This window comes from Dunckerocampus dactyliophorus, chromosome 4 (genome assembly GCF_027744805.1).
Source record: "Dunckerocampus dactyliophorus isolate RoL2022-P2 chromosome 4, RoL_Ddac_1.1, whole genome shotgun sequence".
NCBI classification, from domain to species: domain Eukaryota; kingdom Metazoa; phylum Chordata; class Actinopteri; order Syngnathiformes; family Syngnathidae; genus Dunckerocampus; species Dunckerocampus dactyliophorus.
This window is the reverse complement of record NC_072822.1, coordinates 35724749-35749888: the sequence shown is the minus strand read 5'-3', so window position 1 is coordinate 35749888 and position 25140 is coordinate 35724749. Positions and strand designations below refer to the sequence as shown.

At 44.9% G+C, this 25140-nt stretch overlaps 1 protein-coding gene across 3 annotated transcripts in view; it reads right to left on the bottom strand.

The window, feature by feature from the left end:
• Positions 1–25140, bottom strand: part of znrf3 (zinc and ring finger 3) — a 94201-nt gene that overhangs the window by 56439 nt on the left and 12622 nt on the right. For 2 of the 3 annotated variants that reach the window (XM_054772970.1, XM_054772971.1), the window contains exon 1: positions 24645–25094. The exons of the other annotated variant lie outside the window; for it this stretch is intronic. In XM_054772970.1, coding sequence (XP_054628945.1) covers positions 24645–24917 — 273 coding nt within the window. In that variant the 5' untranslated portion in view covers positions 24918–25094. Of the gene's footprint in view, positions 1–24644; positions 25095–25140 lie in introns of those variants that run through there. 3 annotated transcript variants of the gene reach the window in all.

The following is a 25140-nucleotide window of genomic DNA, read 5'->3' as shown; positions in this document are numbered from 1 at the left end:
GACAAGTCCCTCCATTCACAGCCTTGCCGTAACAGCGATATCCCCACAGAGAGAGAGAAAAAAGGAGGAGAAGAAGAAGAAGAAGGGAGGGAGGGAGGGGGGAAAATCCTATCTGAGAGATTAACTGGCAGCACCCAGCCGGGCCAGTGCTGGTTCACTGGCTCGCTCGGTGCTATCTTACCCGCTAGTCTCTTGTTCTAAAGCAAAGCATGTCTTTGATACCCGACTAGAAGGAATCTGGAGGCGTTACAGGTTTCTTTTGTGCTCTGTGTGTGTGTGCGTGCGCGCACAGAGGCTGGGATTTCTTTTCTCTAAACCCGCCCCTCTTTTTTCATCTCCTGTTCCTCTTCCCCCCCCCCACAAGCCAAAACAATAAATCAGTGAATTATAAACCTTTTTGTCTTTTGTTGTTTTCGTTCACCGCCACAGCCGTCTAAAGTCTTCCTGCAAACTTCTCTTCTCTTCAACTTTGGGGACTCAAGTGACCATATTAGGGGTGGTGACTGCTTCAAAGTTGAAATGGGGTGGTGTCGTTGGTGGTGGCGGGGTGGGGGGCTGGAGTTTGACTCCCCTTGGAGATTTTCTTAAACCCATTACATCAGCTTTTTTCTGCTTCATGGCCTCCAAGTCCAGGGCTTTTGTGAGGATATAAAATGACCTAAATTGACATTCAGGGTGGTTAAATTGTGGACGGGCTTTTTTTGGCCTAAGATTCCAGGGGCCTTCTTTAGGGCATTCTGAGCTCCTTTGAAAAGCATGACCCACCCGATGAATTTGAGTTGTGGGTCAAAAATGTTTGATCCAAAGGGTTGAAGCATCATTCAATTGATTTTTGACAAGAGCAAGACATTTCTAGACCAAAACATCAAACTGCTTTGAGTTTTGACTGGTGGTACAGGGCCGTCCACAACAGTTGTCTCAGAAATCAGTGCTTCCCGAGACCACTTGCTGGAGCAAATCAGTTAAAATATCCTCCCTCTTCAAGACTTCCTGCGCAAACTTTAAAACAAAGCCTTGCTGTCAAGCCCTAGCTAACATGAGCGGGAATGTCCAACCACTGATGTCCCTCTGTGTGCCCCCCTAATGTGATCAAACAGGGCTCCGTTCCCCAGAGGAGGTCAAAGGAAAAGAAAAAGTGAATGTGAGGCTTTAGTGCGCCGTAGGAAGCCAGCCACCAGTGGCCCAACCGAGCACAAAACAACATCACTCAAGATCTGGTCCAGTCACACGGTGAGGAGGGTGGTGGGGGGAGAAAAAGACGAGTGGGGCTCAGGACGGAAAGAGTGCGCTGGGCAAACAGCAAGGGGTGAGGGCTCAAAAAGGGGCTTGGTTGCCCGGGTGAGGGGAACCCGCTGCTCCAACAATGTCCACATCAAGCGTCCGGCTGTGGGCCAGGCCTCGTTGAGGTGCGCTCGCTGTGGGCTTGGAGGTCAGCGCTGTGGACAAAAGGGGAAAGAAAAAAACCCTGGGCTGGCAAAGAAGAGATTTAGTTTGGATGAGGACACACTCCACAGAGGCAGAATAATAACCCCAGCAGTCACTTTGCAAAGTGAAAATACTCGAATACTCGTGCAAATGCCAAACTTTCATTTCCAGTCATCACCTTTCCTGGCAAGGGAGTTCCCATTGAAGGATCAGGTTTTCTTAAAACCTAAAGATTATCAAAATGACTGCTGTTTTCAAGCCTCTAGTGCAAAGAGTCTCAACATTGATGTGTTGGGGCGTTTTGAAGGATATACTGCTGAATCTGCTGATTCATTAACAGGCCAGAATTTGGACAGTTGAACGTAGACCATTAAGTGGACGTTTTTGGCTGCCTAACAATCAGGATCTCCTCTTTGGGTTTTTGTGAGTTTTTCTTGCTGGGGTGTATCCTTTCAGTGATCACCTCAGGGACACAAGTGCCCAGGGTCTGGGTGTGGATCGGTGTCACCCAGCCATTCAATCCCCACTTCATCGCTAACCCTGTCAGGCCACACCAGCGCCTGCAGACAAGAGCTTTGGACAGTGTACATTCCACCGCGTGGGGTGGAAGGCAGAAGCTCTTCCTTCAAATTCTGTGTCACCATGCCCTCAGTGCGGTTTGTGAACACGGGAGCAAAATAACCAGTCGGCGTGAAATCACTCCAGAGGCGCATACAGTAGCTCCCCATAAAGAGTCATGTGTTGGTTTATGAAGTCACCGTGGATCAGCCTCTGAGGGCAAGGCCCACCACCAGGATTCTTCTGAACATTTGTTTAGCAGCAGGCCGAGTGCAGAGCGGCGCACAAACGCTGTATTGTTCCCTCTGTTCTCGCTGGCCACCCTGTCAGAGGTCTGAGCTGACTGGGCCGGAGAGAATGAGGCTAACTGTGGGCCTGAGGGTCTGGGAATAAGCAGACCCCAGAGACAAACGCCCCCGAGGAGTTAAACATCAAACCTGCTTTACAGACAAGTACTTCCTGACCGGGGCGCTACAAAAGGTAATGGCCAACCTCTGTAGATTAGATCATTTCACAGTCGAAAGGGCCCTTCACAAGCCTCCTGGACCCACTAACAAATTGTACCATTAAAAATCCTGCAAGTTCTTCCCACGTCCTTGCCTTTATAAGGACATCTAGCCACAGAGCTCGTGACCTGAATGTCTTAAACCCACGGGGATCTGTGTTGTTTGATTTTATTAGAGACAAGGAACCACTTAGCTTTGATTCTAACCTCTGGGGGCATTTGGCTCCACTTCTAACCACCGATAGGTCGTTCACCTGGCTGGTGGCAAAACAACTCGTTAGTGACCATTGTTCCCCTAGAAGGGTCGTTCACGGGCCACGCAGACCGCCGCAACAACACCCCGTGGAGACCATCCCCAGGGAAAGCACCCACCAGGAAAACTCCACACCTAAAATTCAGAACTGAAGAAGCCTTTTGGGTGAAAGGTGAAACGTCTTCAACCAGGAAGAAGACTCCAGTTGTCACCATTCAACCTTTTGCGGATATGAAAAGTCACTGAAAGGTTGTCACAATGCGGATAAAACTTTGACCTTTAGCATGCAAAAGTGACTTTTTAATGTGTGTCCCTACTGCCTAGAGTTTATGAGCACCACAGGTGAGAAAAATCTGCCATCTCCCTCATGTGCTTCCCCCACTTTTGAGTGAAGGGTGCTCAAGCGCTTGCATTTAAAGTGCAAGCTTTGCTACGCATCTTATAACGTAGCCTGCGCCTCTGCCAACTATCGGTCAGTCAGCTACAGACGTGGGAGCTGAAAGTGTGATCATTTTGTTATTTTTCAGCGAACAGGCTAATCTAGCATGACGTTGCTGTGAAAATTTAAGTGTTATGTTAGCACTGGAGCACCACATGGCACCACATGCTAATACTGCTAACGTTCGTGTCTTCCTGCGCCACTCCTTAATGTTGCGTTGTTGTGTGTGATATATGGCGGTGGACCCCAACCTTTTTGGACCCACGGACCGGCACTCATTCCCACATACTGTAGCTCCGGGGGACCACCATCCCCAGGCCGCCCCAACCCCCGCCCCCACCCAACCCAAAAATACAGTATAGTAGTCTACCTGTGCAGCATGGGAGAAAGTTAAATGGTGCATTCAAGGCCAGTCAAACATAGTGGGACGGCTCGCCACTCGCAACAAACAACATAAATATGTAAACACTGGGGGATTTCGAATTGTATATTATTTTTTCAATAAAAGAGTGGCCCATATTTCCAAGATTGATATCCATTTACATACAATTTGATGTAGTTATATAATATTAAAAAAAAATTCTGCCAGTGGGTTTTTTGTTCCTGAAAGTTTCCTGCGGCCCTGTGGTTGGGGATCCCCAACATATGGCATCTATTACGTTGCACACGTACACAGTTTAAGTGTATATGTAAAAAAGTGGATAAAGTACACAAGGACACAACTTAGAGACACACTCATGGACAAACATAGCTCATTGCATTAAAGCTGCAGACACACAAGAGGGCGAGTTCCCAGTGGGAAATACTACAAATATAGTTGTTTTTTTTAAAACCCATAATGTTCGGTACCTACTTTAAAAATGGAAGCTAGCATCTTGAGAGGACAGCCCATCGCCTCCTTGGAAAATGTACATCTTCCCTCAGCTTCATTTTGTTAATAATTAAAAAAAACATGGAAAAGACAGCGGCTAGCTGGGGCCATTAAGAGTCCCCGGGAAGCGCTGCTAGCATGCAAGAGAGTGACTCACACAACCCAATGAGCAGTTTATTAACACTCTCCTGTTTCTTCGCCAGGTACAGGACGTTTGAGGAAGGGACAAAGCTCAAACAGAGCGTCCTTTGTCAGGAAAAAGCGGGGCGACCAGCATCCCACCTCCAGCCCGAGAGGCCTGTCATCGCCACCACAGAGGCCTCTATTCATCCTCCAGCAGACAAAGACAAAAAGTACACAGCAGCCGTGCGAGGCATTCCAAGAATCCAAAGTTATCAAAGAGCGATATAATTTGAGGCTTTTGCACGCCCGGGCTTTGTCCTTCAGGCCGTTCCTTCACCGTCTGCATCTGCACGCTCCGATGCCTCCACGCCGAGACGCTGCTGCCACGTGAACATGCATGAGGAATGAGCAGGCCGGCATGATGCTTTATGTTCCAGTGGATGTTTATGTGCGCAAGAAGTGCAGCGTGACGGCCACATGGGTGGCTTGTGTGCCGGCGTTCATTTTTCAACAATGTCTTTCCTCGCAGCTGTGAAGTGTCTTTGCTTGGGCAGGTCATCGTGAGGACTAATGGATCCAAAACGAGCACATCGTCCTGCACAGATATGGGCAGCCGAGTCTTTCATAAATTAAACCTGCACCCGCATGTTTTTCACCTTCACTTTCTGCACACCGCTGCGCCAGTGTCAGGGACAACACGGCAGAAAGTCAAGTTGCACACACTTGAGAGTAGTCTGTGTGAAGCTTGTATAGCAATCTGATTAACTAACCACTGAAAAGGAGCAGTCACCGAAGGAGCTGCCGTGGCATTATTATCAAGCAGAGCATGAGGCACAGCAGCATGCAGCATACCATGCATCATCTTCTTTCTGACAGAGACGGCAGAGTAGCTGCTCATCAAATACACCTTGTTCCTCAAGCTTGGCAGCCTAAATTGTCATAGCAACAAAACTGCCAACATTATTTTTAAAAAAGTGTCTACAGTCAAGTATGGTGGTCTGGGGCTGCACGAGTGCTGCGGTTCATTGACGGGTAACTTCAATTCCAACATGTACTCTGACATCATTAAGTAGAACATCACGCACTTCATTTTTCCTCTCGAGTTTAATGAGGCATAACAGCATGCAGCATATCATGCGTCATCTTCCTGATAGCTCTCCCCTTTCCTCTTCACCCTCGACACCTCGGACTTCACACACAACTCCGCACAGTGTCACATCCAGAAGTTCTCCGACGACACAGCCATCGTTGGTTGTGTTTCAGAGGGGAATGATCTGGAATACAGGACGGTCATCAGGGACTTTGTCAGCTGGAGTGAGCTTAACCAGCTGCAACTCAACACCAGCAAGACAAAGGAGATGATCATTAACTTCCAGAGGAAAACATCTCACTTCACACCGGTGAACATCCAGGGAGCGGACATAGAGTTGGTAGACAGCTACAAATTCCTGGGTGTTCACCTTAACAACAAGCTGGACTGGTCCGTCAACACCCACGCCCTCTACAAGAAGGGCCAGAGTCGCCTCCACCTGCTGAGGAGACTGAGGTCCTTTGGTGTGTGCAGGACTCTTTTACGGACCTTCTATGACTCTGTGGTGGCCTCAGCCATCTTCTATGCTGTGGGCTGCTGGAGAGGGGGCAGCACGGACAGGGACAGGAGCAGGATCAATAGGCTGATCAGGAGAGCGAGCTCTGTCCTGGACGGTCCTCTGGACTCCGTGGAGGAAGTGGGGGAGAGAAGGATGTTGGCTAAGCTGACATCCATCATGGACAACACCTCTCACCCGCTACATGACACTGTGGGTTCCCTTAGCAGCTCCTTCAGCAGCAGACTGTTACACCCACGGTGTAAGAAGGAGAGGTTCTGCAGGTCCTTCATACCGACCGCTGTCAGGCTCTACAACACCTGCACCACCTGAACCATGTTGTAGTCACTATGTATTCTTTACTTGCGTATCTTGCTTGCTGCTGTAACATGTGAATTTCCCTGCTGTGGGATTAATAAAGTACAATACAATAGCCGCTCATCAAACACAATTTGTTCCTCAATGTTGGTGACTTAAATTACCAATAGCGACAAAACTAGCGATATTAAATTTTTGGAGCTGAATTCCAACATGTACTGTGACATTATGAAGGAGAGTTGTCAATAGCTACAAAACTGCTGACTTTTTAAAAATTCTGCCTTGCCTCCCGTGGAGCATGGTGGTCGCACCATCACGGTCTGGGGCTGCACGAGTGCTGCCGGCACTGGGGTAGGGGAATATGGACGCAGTGTGGACATGTTCACTGTGAAGTCTACTTACTTGTTGCCAGCTATTTAGATGTCTGCGTGTTGGCTCATTTTCAGCGGAGAGTGAATCTATACTGCTATCTCCACAAGCTGTACACTGACTACTCCACAGTATATCCAAGTTCCTGTCCTATCCTGTCCCCTGACAAGACACTCGTATTCTGTCCTTTCCTCGTAACCCTGAAGGCGTCTTCACTCTCATAAAACCTTCTTGCGGCCTTCCTCTCAGCGTGAATGTAAATAAATGGGAGCTGTTGACGTGGGCTCAGAGTAGAGGGGACAGGTGCCACCACCCACCGCCCCTCTCGGGACGTATGCATCCCATAGCGGTGTCGCCTTTCAAGATGGACGCCTAACCAGTTGGTCCTGCTGGTGTGCGCTGCCCCCCCCATGACCACCGCCCCACAGAGCTTCTTCTTTCGTCTTCACAAACAAAAAGCGACGCCAGGAATGAGTGTAATCAAAAATACATCTAAATAGGATCTATTAGCGAAGCCTTTGGACGCCATCCCTCCCGCTGGCTGCGAGTCAAAGCAAAGTGTCCCGCTAATCCAGCAGTTGTCTGCCCAGCCTCAAAGTCACCTTTGAGTCGGCCACTCGTGTCAGGAATCCACAGGCTCTTTGCATGCCGGGCGGCCGGATATCCTCTCGTTAAAGAGGACCCTCTAAGCCGAGACGGGGGGGGCATGTGTTGGCTGGCTGGCTGGCTGGGATGGACGGGCATGTTGGGACGAAGGGGGAGAAGACAACATGGAGACAAATCCAGAGCCCAAAGTGTCATCATGCATCTGGACATGCAATAACGGTTAAGCAGGAGGCGGAAAATGTGACGATAACCACAGAACCAAGTATGTCCTGGCTGCTCAGCACAACATGGCCACGCCCACAAGACTCTAATTTTGTGTAATTACAGATAAAATTGTTACACAAAGAGTGTAATACATATGAATAATACACAACACATACAAATGCAACATGCTAGATGCTACAAAAATAAATAAGCGTAAACTGCTTTGTGGCAGAGCCAGAGGTGTCCAAAGTGCCGCCCGCACCTGTTTATGTATCGGCCCGCGGCACATTCTAAAAACATAATTTAAGAAGAAAACTTAAAATCAGCAGTAATTTTACTAGAGTGAAGTCAAAATATGAATAGAAAAATGTCATACTGTTACGAGAATAACATTATGACGCTATGACGAAAATGAACGTCATTTTAGGAGCATAAAGGTGAAATGTTAAAGAAAAAACATATCATAAAACAACAAGTAAAGTTGTCATTTTGGGAAAATTAGGTTGTGAAAGAATGTTAGCATGTTACGAGATCATAGTCAAAATATTCTGGGAAGAAAATGTACAGTAAAAACTTGAAATAATAAGAAAACAAACCAAAACAAAGCAACAGCACCAATGCCAAAAGCAGCTGCAATTTTACGGGAATAAAGTCAAAATATTAAGAAAAAAAAGCTGTATTCTAACAAGGAAAAAAGTTGCTTGTACCTTGAAATATTATGAGAAAAAATATGTCATTTTAGGAGCACAGAGTTGAAATATTCAAGAAAAAGGATGTTATTTATCTTGGCATATTATGACAAACAAACAAAACAACAAATAAATTAACAACTAAAAAAAAAGAAAAAAGAAATAAAAAATGGAAAAATCTGCAGTAATTTTAGGAGAATAACGTCGTAATATTATGAAGAAAATGAACGTCATTTTAGTAGCATAAAGGCGAAATATTAAAGACATTCTTTTTTTCAAAAGTTGCAATATGATGAGAAACTAGTAAAGCTGTCGTTTTGGGAAGATTAGGCTGCAGAAAAAAGGACACTGTTAGAGAATAAAGTCCAAATATTCCATTCAATAAAGTCATGATAACGAGAAGACGAAGAAGGAGAAAAAAATGCTGCAATTTTTGCGAGAATAAACTGGTAAAAACAATGTGATTTTAGTACACAAAGCCGAAACATTCAAGAAACAAAGTGTATTTTTCAAGTTGCGCCGTGATGACAAACACACAAAGCAAAACAAAAGTTGCGTAACGTGATGGGAATCAAGTCCAAATGTTCTGGAAACGAAGTCACAATCGGACAGAAAGACAACTGACAAGATGATTTCAGAAGAAAGTTGAAATATGTGGAAATGTATCAAAGAAAAACAGTAAAGTCAAAAATGAAAATATAGTTGGAATATTATGGGAATAAAACCATAATAACAAGAAGAACATTTACATGAAAAAATTGGGGGGGGGGACAACAGCAGAAATGCCAAAAAAGAAAAACAGCTGTCATTTTCCGACAATAAACTCAAAATATGAAGCAGAAAAAAGTCACATTGTAACAAGAGGAAAAAAAGTGGCAATTTTACGAGAATAAACTCGTCACTTTATGAGGTCAAATAATCTCATTTTCGCAGCACGGAGTTCAAACGTCGTACGAAACAAAACGGAAATAAAGTTGTCATTTTTGGACAGCTAGTTAGGTTGGGGAAGCAGTTCGATTCTGGGAATAAAGTCCAACTATGACGTCAATAAAGTCTAAATATTATGAAAAGAAAATTTAATGCTGAAATATTTGTTTAAAAAGCAGCAAAAATGGTGGAGCCAAGATTGAATGAGACATGAATAACAGGCTTTTTCAAAAATAGGACAAAGCTGAGATGAAATGTATTCTTCACCATATATACTTATATATACTTATATATATATACATATATACTTCTTCACCATGTGGCCCTCGCTGGGAAAGTTTGGACACCCCCGCCCTAAACTAAGCTAAGCTAAGCTAAGCTAAAATGAGCTAAGCAGCCTTCCAACTTTCCAAAGAACAAAAGGAGCATTTCTAAAAATTCCCCCACTTCTACCGGGAGCTATATTTGAGCATTATCTCCAGCGTTTAATCTGCGACGTGCAAATGAAAGATTCCTTCTTGCTCCTTTGATCTTTTGTAGGCGAGCGAGAGGCGCTTCAAAGCGGCCGGCGCGGCCGCAATCCAAATGTCACATTCCTGGCCGTGTTTACTTCCAGATGCTTGCGGGATGCGTGTCACCCTCGGGGTGACAATTTGGCCGTGTCACATGCCTGTGGGATGCAGATGGAAACACAGCAAAGGGCTGTCTTGGCCGTCTTTTTCCGTCCGTCCTTTCCCGTATTCGCTCGCCCACGCGCTCTTTTCCCTCCGCGCTAAATTAGCGTCTTTTCGACAAACAAGCTGAGTAGAGATTGCTAAAAAAAAAAAAAGCTACAGTAGGTAATAAAACAACACAACAAACACAACAACAAACTATCACCGATGATCAAGACAGCATGCTGCTGCCTTTTGCTAACTAAAAACACACCTGGGAGCCATTTTTGTTCCCAAACGCTAAGCAACAAAGGTGTCCAAAGTGCGGCCCGGGAGCCATTTATTTTTCTTTTAGTTTTATTGGCCCACGCCACATTCTAAAAACATTATTTAACCCAAAAAAAACAAAAATTGAAAAATCTGCAGTAATTTTACAGGAACAGTAAGAGGAAAAAGTAGTAATCGAAGGAGAAAAGGTCATAATTTCACGTAATATTAAGAGGGAGAGAAAAATAACGTAATTTTAGTCGCATAAAGTTGAAAAATTCAAGAAAAAATAAGTAAAATATGAAAAACAACGAAAAACGTTGTCATTTTTGGACAATTAGGTTGCAGGAAAAATAGAACATTGTGGCAATAAAGTCTAACTCTTATTGGAAAAAAGACATCATGAGAGTGGAAAGAGTTGGAAAACAAAACAAAAAACAGCAGAAATGGAAAATGAGAATAACGTTAAATATGAAGAGAAAAAAGCCAGAGTCCAACAAGAAACAAATTTTACAATTTTACAGGAAAAAAACAAAAAATGAATACAGTTGGAATTTTTGGACAATTAGGTTGCAGAAAATGATATAATATTACAGCAATAAAGTCACAATATTATGGGAATAAAAACATAATAACCAGAGTGGAAATAGTTGGAAAATAAAAAAAAACAGCAGAAATGGAAAAAACTGCTGGAATTTCAAGAGAACAAAGTCAAAATAGAACGAGAAAAAAGCTATAGTCTGACGAAAAACAAGTTTCAATTTTACAAGGAAAAAAAAATTTAAATTTATCAGCACAAAGTTGAAATATTACAGAAAAAATAAGCCATTTTTTTAAAAGCCGTAATATAAACAAAGAAAACAATGAATAAAGTTGGAATTTTGGAAAATGAGGTTGCAGAAAAAGATATAACGTCAAAACATTACAGGATGAAAGTGCAAATAGTTGGAAAATGTTTCAAAAACCCCAGCAGAAATGGAAAAAAGCTGTTCTTTTACAACAATAAAGCTCAAATATTAAGAGAAAACAACACATAGTCCAACGAAAAAAAGTTGAGAAGAATAAAGTCGTACTGTTGTGAAGAAAAGGAATCATTTTAGTCGCACAAAGCTGAAATATTCAAGAAAATATTGTCTTTTTATTCAAGTTGGAATATGATGAGAAACAAACAAAACAAAATAAGGGTGTCATTAAAAAATAGGTTAGGGAAAAAGTTTGAATATTATGGGAATAATGTCAAAAATAAAAAATGGCAATAAAGACATCTTTGCCAAAAACTGCTGTCATTTTATGAGAATAAAGTCCAAATATTAAGACAAAAAAGCTGTAGTCTAACGAGAAAAAAAGGAAAAATTTTAGTAGCACAAATTGGAAATACAAAAAAAAAATTACTTTTTAAGAGCTATAATATTTTGAGAAACAAACCAGACAATAAAATTGAAATGATTGGAATATTATAATAATAATATTATGGGAATAACAAAGTCATGCTGTTATGAAAAGAAAGTGGAAATAGTTGGAAAATTTAAAAAAAAATGTATTTTTAATGCAGAAATAAAAAAAAAAGTAATTTCACAACAACGTAAAGTAAAGTCCAAATAAAGTCCCAAAATAAAGAAAAAATAATGTCATTTTAGTAGCACAAATATTCCTGAAATATTCAAGAAAATGAGTTGTTGTTGTTTTTAAAGTTGTAATATCATGAGAAAGAAAGTTTTTGGAAAATGAAGTTGAATATTATGGGAAGAAAGACATAATTGCAAGAGTGGAAATAGTCGGGAAATTAAAAAAATTGCAGAAATGGAAAAAAAACTGCTGTCATTTTATGAGAATAAAGTCAAAATATTACGAGAAAAAAGCTGTAGTCTAACGAGAAAAAAAGTCTCAATTTTATGAGAATGAACTTGTTCGTAGCACAAATTTGCAATATAATTTTTGACTTTTTAAAGCCATAATATTATGAGAAACAAAGCAAACAGTAACATTGACATTTTTGGAATATTATGTTGGGGGCAAAGTTATAATAGTATGGGAATAAAGTCCAAATGTTCCAAAAATTATTCAAGAACAAAGTTGAAATATTTGGGGGGGAAACCCCCCCCCACCAAAAATGTGTGAAAAAGAGTGAAGAGAGAAGCTTTTTCACCCAAATGAGATGAAATCTCCTGGACATAACTTGTTAGCATATCTTTACAAAACATCACATTATTTGTCACCATGTGGCCCTCGCTGGGAAAGATGTGGACACCCGTGCCTTAACTTGCCCTATCCCGCCAATTCACGACGTCCCAGCAGTCACATGCGTCCCGAGATCAGATCAAAGATTCACTTTGAAGAGAAGAGGCGCTCAAACTGCTCACTTTTGAACTTGCGCCCTTCCTGGTGGACATAACGCCTCTGATTGGACGCTAGCTCGATGAGCTTGCACAGTGCGTACGCCAACCATTTCAAAAAGATAAATAAATAAAAAGCAGGCTTCGCTACACATCTTAAAAGCAATCTGAAGCTCTGCTAACTATCCGTGAGTCGGCTCCAAACATGTTTTCCTTGTTAACCTAGCATAATGTGTCTGTTAAAATGTGAGTGCGAGGGTCCACAAAATACATTTTTTCCCTCCCAAATTCCATTCAAAATTTGATAGGATTCCTTTTTTTTTTTTAAACTTATCTTCCCACCACAGAGTGAGGTGCCGTCAGTGTCGGTGAATAAAATTAAATGCAAAAATGTTTACATTTATCAACGCAATGCACCACGTACACTGGAACGTCAGTTAGCGCCCGCCCAGGCTAGCGTGGTGGGGACAATTTATGCCACAGTTTTGCCTCGGTTTGAGTGCGTTCTCCAGTTAGCGTCTTTCCTTGTTATTTACTCATTCAGTACCAAAGACGGTGAGGACGCAACTGCACAGTAAAAAATGTCACTTTTGAAGCACTTTTAAGCCATAAAAACAGCCACAATGTGGCAGAAGTTGCATTTGATAAGAGCCCGGCAGGGATCAATTGGACGGTAAAAACACACATGACAGGAAGGAGGAAGTGAGAGAGCGTGGAGGACTGTAGCGTGCAGAAGGTTGCGCATTGTAGGGACATTTTAACGCATGCGCATGTGTGTATCTTTCAGTTTCAAATGTGAAAATTGTGAATAGTTCATGGTGTTATATTTGTACATAAATTGGTATTTTGATGTAAAACAACCCCTTTTTGTCTTGTTTATGTTGTGTTATGTTAGCTGTCACAAAAGCAACAAATATTTGTGTCCAAGTGGAAGTTGTGCGTGAACTGTGCTGTATCTTTTCACAAAAAGCTGGTTTTCTCCCTTTTTTAGTTGGGAACTGATATTTTCCTGAAACTTCCCTATGTTTTACTGCTGGTTACTAAAGAACGGAAAAAGGTAGAAACAAACTTTTTTTTCCAAAGAAAGACGGGAGTCCAATGTTTCTTTTGGTAGGTTCCATGTTTATACACCATAGAACACATAATTCCGTGTGCAAGAAAGATCAGTCAAAATCATCTAAAATGGCCGCTACTGAAGGGGTTGTCTTTTGAAAAATGGCTGGGAATGAATGAGTTCATAAACAGTGAATGAGTTAATCAACGTCCTTCCCTGTAGGCATCCTATTAGCTAGCGAGCAAACTGGCAACCGGAACCGGAAGTTAGGTCGCCCGTATGTGATGTGAACTCTTGAAAATGTCCTTTTACATGCATAAAGCAACTGTAAATGCACATGAATGAGGAATGAAAGGGCAAAATGAACACGTGTTCACTACAATAGCACTTCTGGGAGACACACACTCTGTGCTCATTAGCATTAAAGCTACAGACACGCAACACGGCGTGTTCCGCTGTCTAAATTCTGGCATCAGGGGCAGATTTTGGACAGCACACTTCCAATAAACTATGCTAAATGCCACAATCAACTGTTTTCTGCCTGCGCCCACACACCACCAGCGGTCCCGGCGCGCCTGTGACGGTGACGGACGCAGCAAACAAGCAGCTCTTCAGCTCTTTACAAGCCGCCAACAAAGGCTTTGTGCCGCAGACCCTGACTTGCCGGCCCGACCCGCAACGCTGGGGTTAAAAGGCCGACCTCGGCGTGAACCCTGAATAAATACGAGCGCAGCTGTTTACCGCTTATTTAACGCCGAGGACGGGCGGACGTGCAATCACAAAGCACGGCGCAGGGCGGGACCGCGGCTTCCAACACAGGCCAGCAAATAACCTTTGGTAGAGCGAATCGGCGGCGTCACAAGAGCTGTCAATGAGTTATCAGCCTGAACATCATGGGGGCTTTTTTCAAAGGGTTTCACACCATTATTGACTTCACACACACACACATACACACACACACATCTGTGAATTTCTCTAAAGTTGATTCATTTACTAGAAAAATTCATTTGCCATTCAACCCTGAGTCGGGGAACTCTCCGTTCTCGTGGATTCGCCTGCTGGAACCATTAAAACCTTCACCTGTACGGAGAATCAAATGCTGGCGGGCGGCTGTGAGCCGAGCGTCGCCGTTTCTCAACAGATCAGCCATCCATCAAAGGACAAAATGTGCGGCTTTTTCGTTACTGGCGTGCTATTGCTGTGCTATGCGCTCAGAAATGTTGGCCCTTTTCCCACAGGAACTTCAAAAGGACAGCTCCTGCATTTGCTTACCTGTGCATTTCACACAGAACACACATTGCCGTTAAATAATCAGACTTTCGCATAGGCGCTGTCCCGCCTCCAGAACGGCTGTGATGCTGCCTTCAAAGCCGTAAAATTGGCAGGTCGACTTTCTTCCACCATTTCTGCAAAACGCCGGGATTAACTGCTGTGTGAAAGGGTCTTGTGTGACACCCAAATTCCAGGTACGGGCACCGTCTCGCATCTCTGCTACAAGCTCTGATATCACCGCGGAAGTCAGGAAAGTGGCGGGTCGACTTCTTTTCCACATTTCTGCAAAATGCTGTGTTTAAACTGCTGTGTGAAAAGGTTTACTGTGACACATTACTCGCCGAACACAAATTCCACATGCGTCATCCCGCCCCTGGGGCTACTGCCAAAGCCGGAAAAGTGGCGGTTTAAACTCCTTCCTCAAGTTCAGCAAAATGCTGGCTTTTAATTGCTGTGCAAAAGGTAACTCGCACAACACAGATTCCAGATCAGGCACTGTACCGCCTCTCCGCGATGGCTCTGATATCACTCCAGAAGAGGGGAACTGGCGAGTCGGCTTCCTTTCCACATTGTTTGCAAAATGCTGTGTGAAAGGGTTTACTGTGACACATTAATTGCGTGACACAAATTCCACATGCTCTATCCCACCTCTTGGAAACCCCCAAAGCCGGAAAAGGGGGACTTTCTTCCTCAAGTTCAGCAAAATGCTGCTCTTTAACTGCTGTGCAAAAGGGTTTTCTGTAACACATTACTTGCGTATTACAAATTCCAGATACAGGCACTGTCCCGCCTCTCTGCTATGGCTCTGATATCATCCCGGAAGTCAGTAAATTGGCAGGTCGACTTCTTTTCCACATTTCTGCAAAATGCTGTGTGAAATGGTTTACTAAATTCAACATGCGCTATCCCGCCTCTGGTACAACCGCCAAAGCCAAAAAAGTGGCAGGTCGACTTTGTTCCTCAAGTTTAGCAAAATGCTGCCTTTTAACTGCTGTGTGAAAGGGTCGACTGGGACACCTTACTTACATAACACAAATTTCAGATGCAGAGTGATAGGCTTTTGGATACGCTTTCACACAGGCACCGTCCAGCCGCTCTGCCATGGCTGTGATGTCACCCCAGAAGTCGGGAAATTGGCGGGTCGACTTCCTCTCCACATTTCTGCAAAATGTTTTGTTTAAACTGCTGTGTGAAAGGGTTTACTGTGACACACTACTCGCTTAACACAATTTCCAAATGTGCCAGCCCGCCTCTGCCACAACCGTGTTGGGTCAACTCTGTTCCTCAAGCTCAGCAAATTGCTGGCTTTTAACTGCTGTGTGAAAGGGTCTTCTGTGACACATGACTCACGTAACGCAGAGTAAATATGCTTTTAAGCCAGGTATAGCAGAATCCGAGTGACAAGCTCACACAGGCGCGGTCCCGCCTCCGGTACGGCTCTTCCTTCAACTTCAGATTCAGCCAAATGCAGCTGTGTGAAAGGGTCTACAAGCGAGATGCGCGTTCACACGATCGTGCCCAAAAGTTGTTGTGGAGCAGCGTCAGACGTGGTGCAAGGAAACACCTCCACCTTTAGCTGGCAGGCCTGTCATTACATCATCACTTTTTATTGTTTTTGCAGGGCCGCATAGAACGATCGGCATTACTCCGACGGGACTTTGAAGAGTTTGGCGGCGCCCTCCCTCCCTCCCCTCCGCCTGCCCTCCTCCGCCCTACGGCACCGTCTTTGATGTCAGCGCGTGGAGCAGCGCTGAGCATCATGGCCTCCCAGGCCTCCTCCCCACCTCGCCTGATCCTATCTGCTCAGGCGGCACATTCATGTGGTTCACACCCGCAGCACGCCTCCCGGAGGCTATTCGCCCAGCCCCCGCGGGCCCCGCCCAGTTCAGGGTTCAGGGGTTGCTAGGTCCAAACCAGGGGTGTTCCAGCGAGGGCCACATAGTGAAAAATGCACCGATGCAAGTAGATATGCTAAGAAGTTACACACAGTTTATTTCAAGCTTTGTCCTAAAAGGTAGAAAAGCAAACTTTTAGCAGCACATTCCGTCTTTGCTCCACCCCCCCCCCCATTTTTCCTTTCTTTTTTTAAAACTTTCTAAATATTTCAACTTTCTCGTTAAATAATTATTCTTAATAATATTTTGATTTTATTCCCATAATATGATAGCTTCTTCTCATAATATTAGGACTTTTTCAAAAGTCATGTCTTTTTTTCTTTCATAGTTCAACTCTACGCATCTAAAGTGACATTTTTCTTCGTAATATTACCATTATTCTCATAACATTGTCACTTTTTTTTCTCGTTATAAAACAACTTTTTTCTCGGAATATTTTGACTTTATTCTCGTAAAATTACAGCTGCTTTTTTCATTTTCCAACTATTTCTTCTTGTAAATGTTCTTCTTCTAAATTAGGACTTTAACCGCATCATATTTTGACTTTATTCTTGTAACATTACAAATTTTCCACAACGTAATTTTTCAAAAATGACAATTTGTTTGCCTGTCATAACATTACGACTTTAAAAATACACTAGGTCCCCAACTTACGAACATCCGACTTGCGAACATTCGCGGATACGAACACGAGCTAACTGGTCTATATTTTATTTTATTTTACCTTGTCGTCGCTCCATCAGTATTTATACTGCTACTGTACATGCTTGACCAGCAGAGGGCACTGTGACACTGCTAACGGGACCAACAGCGGTAGAACAACGCTAGAGAGCAAGCTACATTGTTAGCTGTATAATACAACTGGGACAGAGCGTGTGATTAAAGTTGATGAAGAGTTAATAGGCCTGCTTAATTCTACACCACCCACAGAACACTACCTCTTTTAGAAGAGTCTAACCACCACCACCATTTGTACTTTTTTTCAATAACTCCTCCTCCTCCTCCACAACGACGTATGCTGGACCACTCCTCTTCAAAGGTAAATAACATTTATCATTACGTATTATTATATCACTTTTATTATTGTTTTTTTCATTCATTATCCTGGTTTAATATTACTACTGCATCCAAACTCATATTTACATACATACACATATACTGTATATGTATACACGTACATGTAGTACCTATATCATTGGTAATAACATACATACACATATACTGTATATGTATACACATAGATGTAGTACCTATATCATTGGTAATAACATACATACACATATACTGTATATGTATACACGTACATGTAGTACCTACAGTATATCATTGCTAATACTACCTTTTCCCCTACTTAAGAACAATTTGACTTAAGAACGGTCGTCTGGAACCAATTGTGTTCGTTAGTTGGGGACTTAGTGTACAACCTCTTTTTTTGTTAATATGTCACCTTTATGCTACTAAAATTCTGTTTTTTTCTCATAATATTATGACATTATTCCCGTCAAATTTAGGCTTTTTCTTGTTAGATTACAAATTTTTTCCCTCAATATTTAGACTTTATTCTTGTAAAATTACTACTCATTGTTCCATTTCCGCTGCTGTTTTAAGTTTTCTTGTTAAATAATAATAAACAATAACATCCCTGGTCTAGAAAATGCTGAAAACAGACTGAGTTCTGTTTGGCGACGGAGGCAAGGAAAGACCTCGAAGTGCTTGCTCGTGCGGGGTTTGTGTTAGTCGCTCTACGAGTCAAAAACGTTGACATAAGTTGTACTTGGAAGCCGGGTGTGAATTAGCTTTTGGCGTTGTGGAGTTGATTAGCTTACAGAGCATAGGCTAGCATTAAACAAATAATAATCATTATTGAGAAATTGAGTGATGTCCATGGCATCTGTAAAGCTGAAGGTTAGGGGGTTACCCTGAGCAGTTTCGGCGTTTTATACATCTCCAAAATAAAAGGCCTCCCCCCCAATAGATGCCTGGCACTCTCTGCAGTTGGGTACATGAACAACACTAGTGGTTGTTATGCCTACCCTGAGTTAATAGTGTTTTCTATGCCAAATATTGGCTCAAATTGTAGCAAACATACTCAGTCATGTAGGAAACACCTGAGCTAACAGACAAGCCTCCCGTGACCAAAAAAGATGGCGCTATGCATCATTAAGAAAAGAAAAAACCACGGCGCACTTTCAGCAAAAGGAATCAGAGGAGGTCCGGGCGCTCACGGATGCTTCTGTGGCGCCAGCAGACACCTGGCTTATTCCCTTCAGACAGAGCCAGCACCATCCATCACACCTCCGGGAGCCTCTGGAAGCGTCTCGAGGAGGACGTGATGGTTTGTCCCCGTGTGGCACCACTGTAAAATGACCTTTGCCACCATTGTGTGGGGATCCATGAAAGGAAACAAAAGGCGGAGAAAGAATAATGGCACGGGCCCCTGTGCATGAATATGATAGAGAAAGCAGGCATCGCCAAGGATAAGCAAACCAACTCCGTGCGGAACAACTGAACAAAAAGCTGGGATGATTCTTATGCAATGATGTACACAAAGGAAAGAACTTTGAACCTGCTGTTCTTGAACTTGAGTAAGCAGCCCGCATGGGTGATAAGACGCGGCATGAAAGCCATGAGCTGCACCGCTACCTTGCTAGTCCATCGGGCCAACAATGGAGGAGGCTGCCTTCTGCTGTTAGTCAGCACATTCCTGGCGGACAACAAAGCATGCCTCCGCCTGGACGAGCCGCTGGGAGCACCCCCTCCCGCCTTTTGTTTTAGCATGGAAACGTGGGTAGCCGTCAGGGATGAAGTGGCCTTTGAACAGACAAAACCGGAGCTTTTTTTCCTGCTTCCATGTTGGACGCGCTGCGGTCCATCCAGTGTCTCCAACATAAGCTGGTCACCACGCACGGACTTTTGCACGACGTTCAAACATGAGCACCAAACTCCTTCGCTTAAAACGTGACACTGAGGACAAACCTCCTTCCTCGTGGACATACCGCCTCTGACCCGCCCCAAGCTGAGTCACACGTATACGCCCGAAAGGCAGGCTTCGCTACACATCTTAAAAAAAACATTTCATGCTAACTGTATGAAATTCTGCAAGGATTTTTCAGCAACTTGGCTAACCGAGCATGATGTAGCTGTTAAAATGTGAGTGTAATGTTAGCACTGTGGCTCACATAGCTGCTATGCCAGTGTTGCTGAAGTTTGTGTTCCCCGTGATGAAAAAGTGACTTTTTCATGATGTGCTAACAGTAATGGGTGTCCCTAGGAAGCCAGAAAGTCATGAAAAATGCAGGCTTCTCTACACATCTTTAAAAACATTTATGCTAATTGTATGAAACTCAGCCAGGATTATCAGCGACGAGGCTAACCTAGCATGATGCCGCTGTTAAAAGTGTAATGTTAGCACTGTAGCACACAAAGCTACCATGCTGGTGTTGCTAACATTTGTGTGCCCTATGATGTCAATGTGACATTTTAATGGCGTGCTAACGGTAACATGTGTCCCGAGGACTCACCAAATGTGAGAAAAATCACCCTCACTTGTTTGCTCCACTAGAGGGAAGGGGCACTGAAACACTTGCTTTTGAAGTTGCAGGTTCCTTTTCTCCAGAAGTCATTTTTAAAAAACAGGCTTCGCTACACATCTTTACAAAAACAAATTTAATGCTAATTAATGAAACTCAGCCAGGATTATTAGGCAGCTAGGCTGACCTCGCATGACATCGCTGTTAAAAAGCGGGTCGAATGTTGGCAATTTAGCGCAAAAAGCTACTATGCTAGCGTTGCTAACGTCTGTGCCCTCCCGTATGTTGTGTGTGACATGTGGCATCCATTATGTGGGACAAGCCTTTTTCCTCAAATGTCTTCAAAGGAAACAGTCCTCAATGACCGCACGGACAAGAGAAATAAATGAGCTTCGCACAAACGAGCTCGGACCGACACGAGATCGATAGCGGATTGGGTGAAGTGCGTCTCCCCTCCCCACGAGAAACAGTTCATCTCAACCCGGATGGGCTCCCATAGCCACCGGGGCCACCAGTACCGACACGTGCACCTGCTTCACGTGCAACAGCGGGAATGGGAAGCTCGGAGACGAGAGGGAACGAGCCTTGGGGGCGGGGCGGGATTGACTTTCTTGTATTAACTTGTCTCATGCTTGAGCGTTTAATGTTTTTCCACCAACTGGGAACACTCAGAGCGGTAGGTTGGGGGCGGGGGTTTAAAGTCTGCAGGATGTCACATCAGCCATTTTAAAGCAGAAGCAGTTGAGGATGCTAACACGCTCCCTGCCGTGTACAGAACAAGCACTTGCATGGTTTGCTTTGGGACGCTAACTCTCTACCTTTCACCATCGACAGTGATGAACTTCTTTTTACACTTGAAGAAGAAGACCCGCCTTCGCCATCAAAGTTAAGACTCTTTTTACACCTTGACAGCAACAACAGGGCTTCACTTCTTGTTACGCTTTTAAGACAGTTCAACTGTGACATGTGTTCGCTACGGGGGAGATTAGCAGTTTAGCGCTTCCCTTCTTTTTACACTTGCATGAACGCGTGACTGTACTGGACTTTATTTTGCATGGGGAAAAAAATAGATGCGCAGAAAGTTTTTACCACGCGCGATTAGCAGTCGATTCACTTCTTTTTACACTTGTGCGACACACAAATAAGAACGTCCTTGCTTTGCACCGGCGCCTTTACTTGTCTGAACCGTTTTGATGTTTTTACAACGAAAGCAGTCGCTTTTTTCACGCTTTCGCGACAGCTAAGGATGTGAACATTTGTTTTCCGCCGACTAACCAGCGCCCACGCCTGCCCGATACGTTCCAGTACGAGTTTTACCGTCAAATCATGCCTGCACGCAAACAGCGCTGACACATGTGGCTGGGGGGTCCTGTCCTTTTTGAGAAAATCAGCTTCAAATGACTTTGGCCCGGACATGAAAGTCAAAGAGGGTGGCGACTCGGAGACGATCACAGGTTAAAGAAAATAAAAAAATGCAGCTGCGACCGCCAGGCCAATAAATGGAGAGCAGCATTTTAAGGTTGTTTTTTTTTTTTTTACATTTAAAAAGGAGACTCGCACCGCCGCCGCCGCCGCCGCTACTGTTGCTTTGGGAGTAGTCTGCTCCCCGGCACCTCCCGTCTGGGACCGGCCCCGTTCTGGCCTCTCGGGCTTTCCAGCATGCGGTGAAGAAGGAGCACTCGCATGCCTTCAACCACCAGAGCCCTCATTACAGTCTAAATGCGGCGCGACACAAGTCGTGCCAGCACCAAGGTAGCAGCTCCGCCATCCAGCGTGCAACTTCTTCCTCAACTCAGCAAAAGTCATGTGACTTTTGCTGAGTTGTTTTTTTTTTCCTTGCCTCTGTCGCTTCACCGCTCGCTCATGCTGGCTGCCTTTGATGCGTGCGACGCGTGGTCGACGTGCAAAGTGCCTTGCGATGACTTTCGACGTGGATGTTGGCGCTATTGGGACACAACTGACAGCTGTGGCTGTAGGCAACCTCCTGATGTATTTTTCTGATGACAGTAGCTGCATTTGAAGCATCATGAGTGGCCAGCATGCAGCAGCGTTGTCTACCTCTGCATGCGCTTTAAAATGAAAGTCATGCATTCGCCGCACTATTGTTAGTGATAGCAGTAGCTCCTTCGTGCGACTACAACATTGGTTCTGTTGCTGCTGTGTCGTGCAATGTACTTGTTTGTATACTTTCTCATGCACCCTAAATCATTATTAAAGCTCATTGTACATAATGACTTTTGGCATTTGCATTAAAAGTCTCTTTCCATTTCCACTTTAAAACCTTCAGGCCTTCAGGTCAAAGCGAGAGTCCCGTCCCGTCATGCTCCGCTCTTTACAACCTCGGTGACTTCATCGGGCTGATTTGCTGGCGTCATGGCGACACTTAACAGGCTTAACGCAATCCAAACTTGCAGGGTTGTTTTTTTGGATGCAGGAATGCCGCCGTGATTAAGCTCCCAGGGTTCTTGGATCAGCAGTCCCCGTGTCCGACCTCGAGGGAGCGCCCACGTGCATGCGCAGCGCCGTCCAAAGAGGTCACTACGGACAACTCGAAAAAAGGAAGCCAAATATTTCCGCTGGACCCACACGATAGCCGTCACAACACCGCAGCCATTTTCCCCGGCCATGTCATTCCACGAGCGCTCGACTTGACAGCAGGTCATGATTATACTCCTCGGGTCATATGGCCGCCGCTCGTCGTCAGATTCATAAATCTTCAGGGAGAAAAAGTCAAGACGGAGCGCCTCGCTGGACGCCCCGCCGCTCATTACAGCGAGACAAAACACGGGCCGCCTCTAAGTGGTCACCGGCCACGCTAGCAAAAGCAAGCAAACCTAAATAGACGTGGTTTTCCGATGTAAAGCTGACGTCCGCCGCTTGCGTGCGGTCGGCGAGTGGCGCCAAATGGCCATCGTGGCGCATAAACCAGGGCCTTTTTGGCTGCGTTGGCGCTTTGATCCGCGCACGTCGCTCGCTCGTTCAGAGTAAAGCCATGTCTTGAAGACAAGAATGCATTTTGTGGATGGAGACACAATGCAGCTTTATGGAGCACTGCGGCCGTCAGCAGCTCACAGTCCACACGCACAAACAACCATGCACGGCCACACGCACAAACAACCATGCACGGCCACATGCATTGTACATGCACAAACAACCATGCACGTCAACACGCACAAACGACCAACGCACACGCACAAACAACCATGCACGGCCACACGCACAAACAACCATGCACGGCCACATGCATTGTACACGCACAAACAACCATGCACGGCCACACGCATTGTACACGCACAAACAACCATGCACGGCCACATGCACAAATACTGCATATCCACATGCACGAACAACAATGCGTGTTTACTGTGGAGGCTGGACGACGCTGCATGCTACAAGTCACACTAGTCTGACTCTCTGGGGTGCACACACCCTTACATAGGCCATTAGATGTGCATAAGCTATTCAATAGGACGTAAATATGGTACATTAGTGCCACATTGTGACGTAAATATCGTACAGGAGGTGCGTAGAAATGCATAGACCAATAAATAGGATGTAAATATTATGTAATTATATCATTATAGTACATTGGAGGTACATTATGATGTAAACATTGTACATTGGCAGTACATTTGGATGTACTGTAAATATGGTACATCAGGGGTACATTTAGATGTAAACATGGTACATTAGAGGGTACGATTATGAAGTAAATATGGTCCATTACAGGTGTACAGAGCATGAATAAATATGTACAAGCAGCCCTATAGGTTTACCTCAGAGTGACTCCCACTGAGTCGTCTAAAAGCAACAACAAACAACACTAAAGCCCCTTCCCCACTGCACCGTACCAACTCTACTCGCTAGGATAACTACTCATCGTGCTTTGGTACCTACTCTACTCGCTAGGGTAACTACTCATCGTGCTTTGGTACCTACTCTACTCGCTAGGGTAACTACTCATCATGCTTTGGAACATCTGAGGACACATGGCTACAAAAAGACACAAAATAAACAAGTAAACACACACACTCCAGTGTTAACTCTGCACTATACTGCAGCATGACACCCAACAGTCTCCGCCCTCAGTCTCCTCTGGATAACAATTCCCCAATCCCTGCAAAAGAAGATTTTTTTTTTTTTTGGGGGGGGGGGGGGGGGCGCTTGGACCGGATAGCAAAACTACAAAGGATTTTGGATCTTGATCCCCCAGCAATCAGCCTCAAATCAAACACACAAAGAAGGTCAGGAAGTTGCAACATCAAACGCCACAGTGGCCAAGATGATGAAGCAACCATCATAAAAAGTTCAAATTAGCACTTGGCACACACGCGCGCGCACACACACACACACACCATCAGACAAGAAGTAACTTTGAAAGCAGCCTACATGGCGGAAGTAGACCCCCCCACCCCCCACCCCACACACACACACACACACACACACACACACACTCTAGGGTCAGTCCACAAACAAACATGGCAACTTTGCAAAGCAAGCGTGCAAAGTGTGCACCAATAAAGTGCGCACGCTTTTCGGAGCAAATCAGCGCAACGTTGCAGTCGGAAAGCAAACAAACGACAAACAAAGTTGCTGCAAAGCGGCGCGTTGCCCCGTGAATGAATTCCACAAGATAGGAGCCATCTTGTGACCGCATTGGGCTGCAAAGTCGTACCATCCTCACACACGCGCGCGCACGCATGCACGCACACACAACTCCTGTCAAAGTTTTCAAGGGGGGGGAGAAAGGAGACACTTGACACATACTTGGACGATCTCCCCCTCGGCGCTGATGGTGGCTCCGGCTTTGGAGAAGCGTCCCTGCAAGCCCGTCGTGTACGTGGTGTAATCCCCGCTGGGACTCGACTCGAACAGAACCACCTCCACAAAGGCCGTATCCTTGCCCAGCGCGGCGCCCAGGAGGGACGCGGCCACCACGGCCAACAGGGGCAGGACGGCGCCGCCGCCGGGGTCCCGATCCGAGCCGCCCCGCGGAACGACGGTCATCATCATCCTCACGATCGGCGTCGTCGTCATCATCTCCTCGCCGGCCGAATCCGCGGCGCCGATCGAAACATACTTTCGAACCCGAGTTCGAACAGTTCGTGTTCGAGGTCCGACCGATCGCACCGAAAAATAGGGAGCGAAAATGTGCGCAAAGGCGAGCAGCGAGTGCGCCGTAGAGGAGCGTGTTTATTTCACCAGCGGAGTCTTGTCAATGACACTGCACCCCCCCCCCCCCCCAACCCCTCCCTCCTCCACC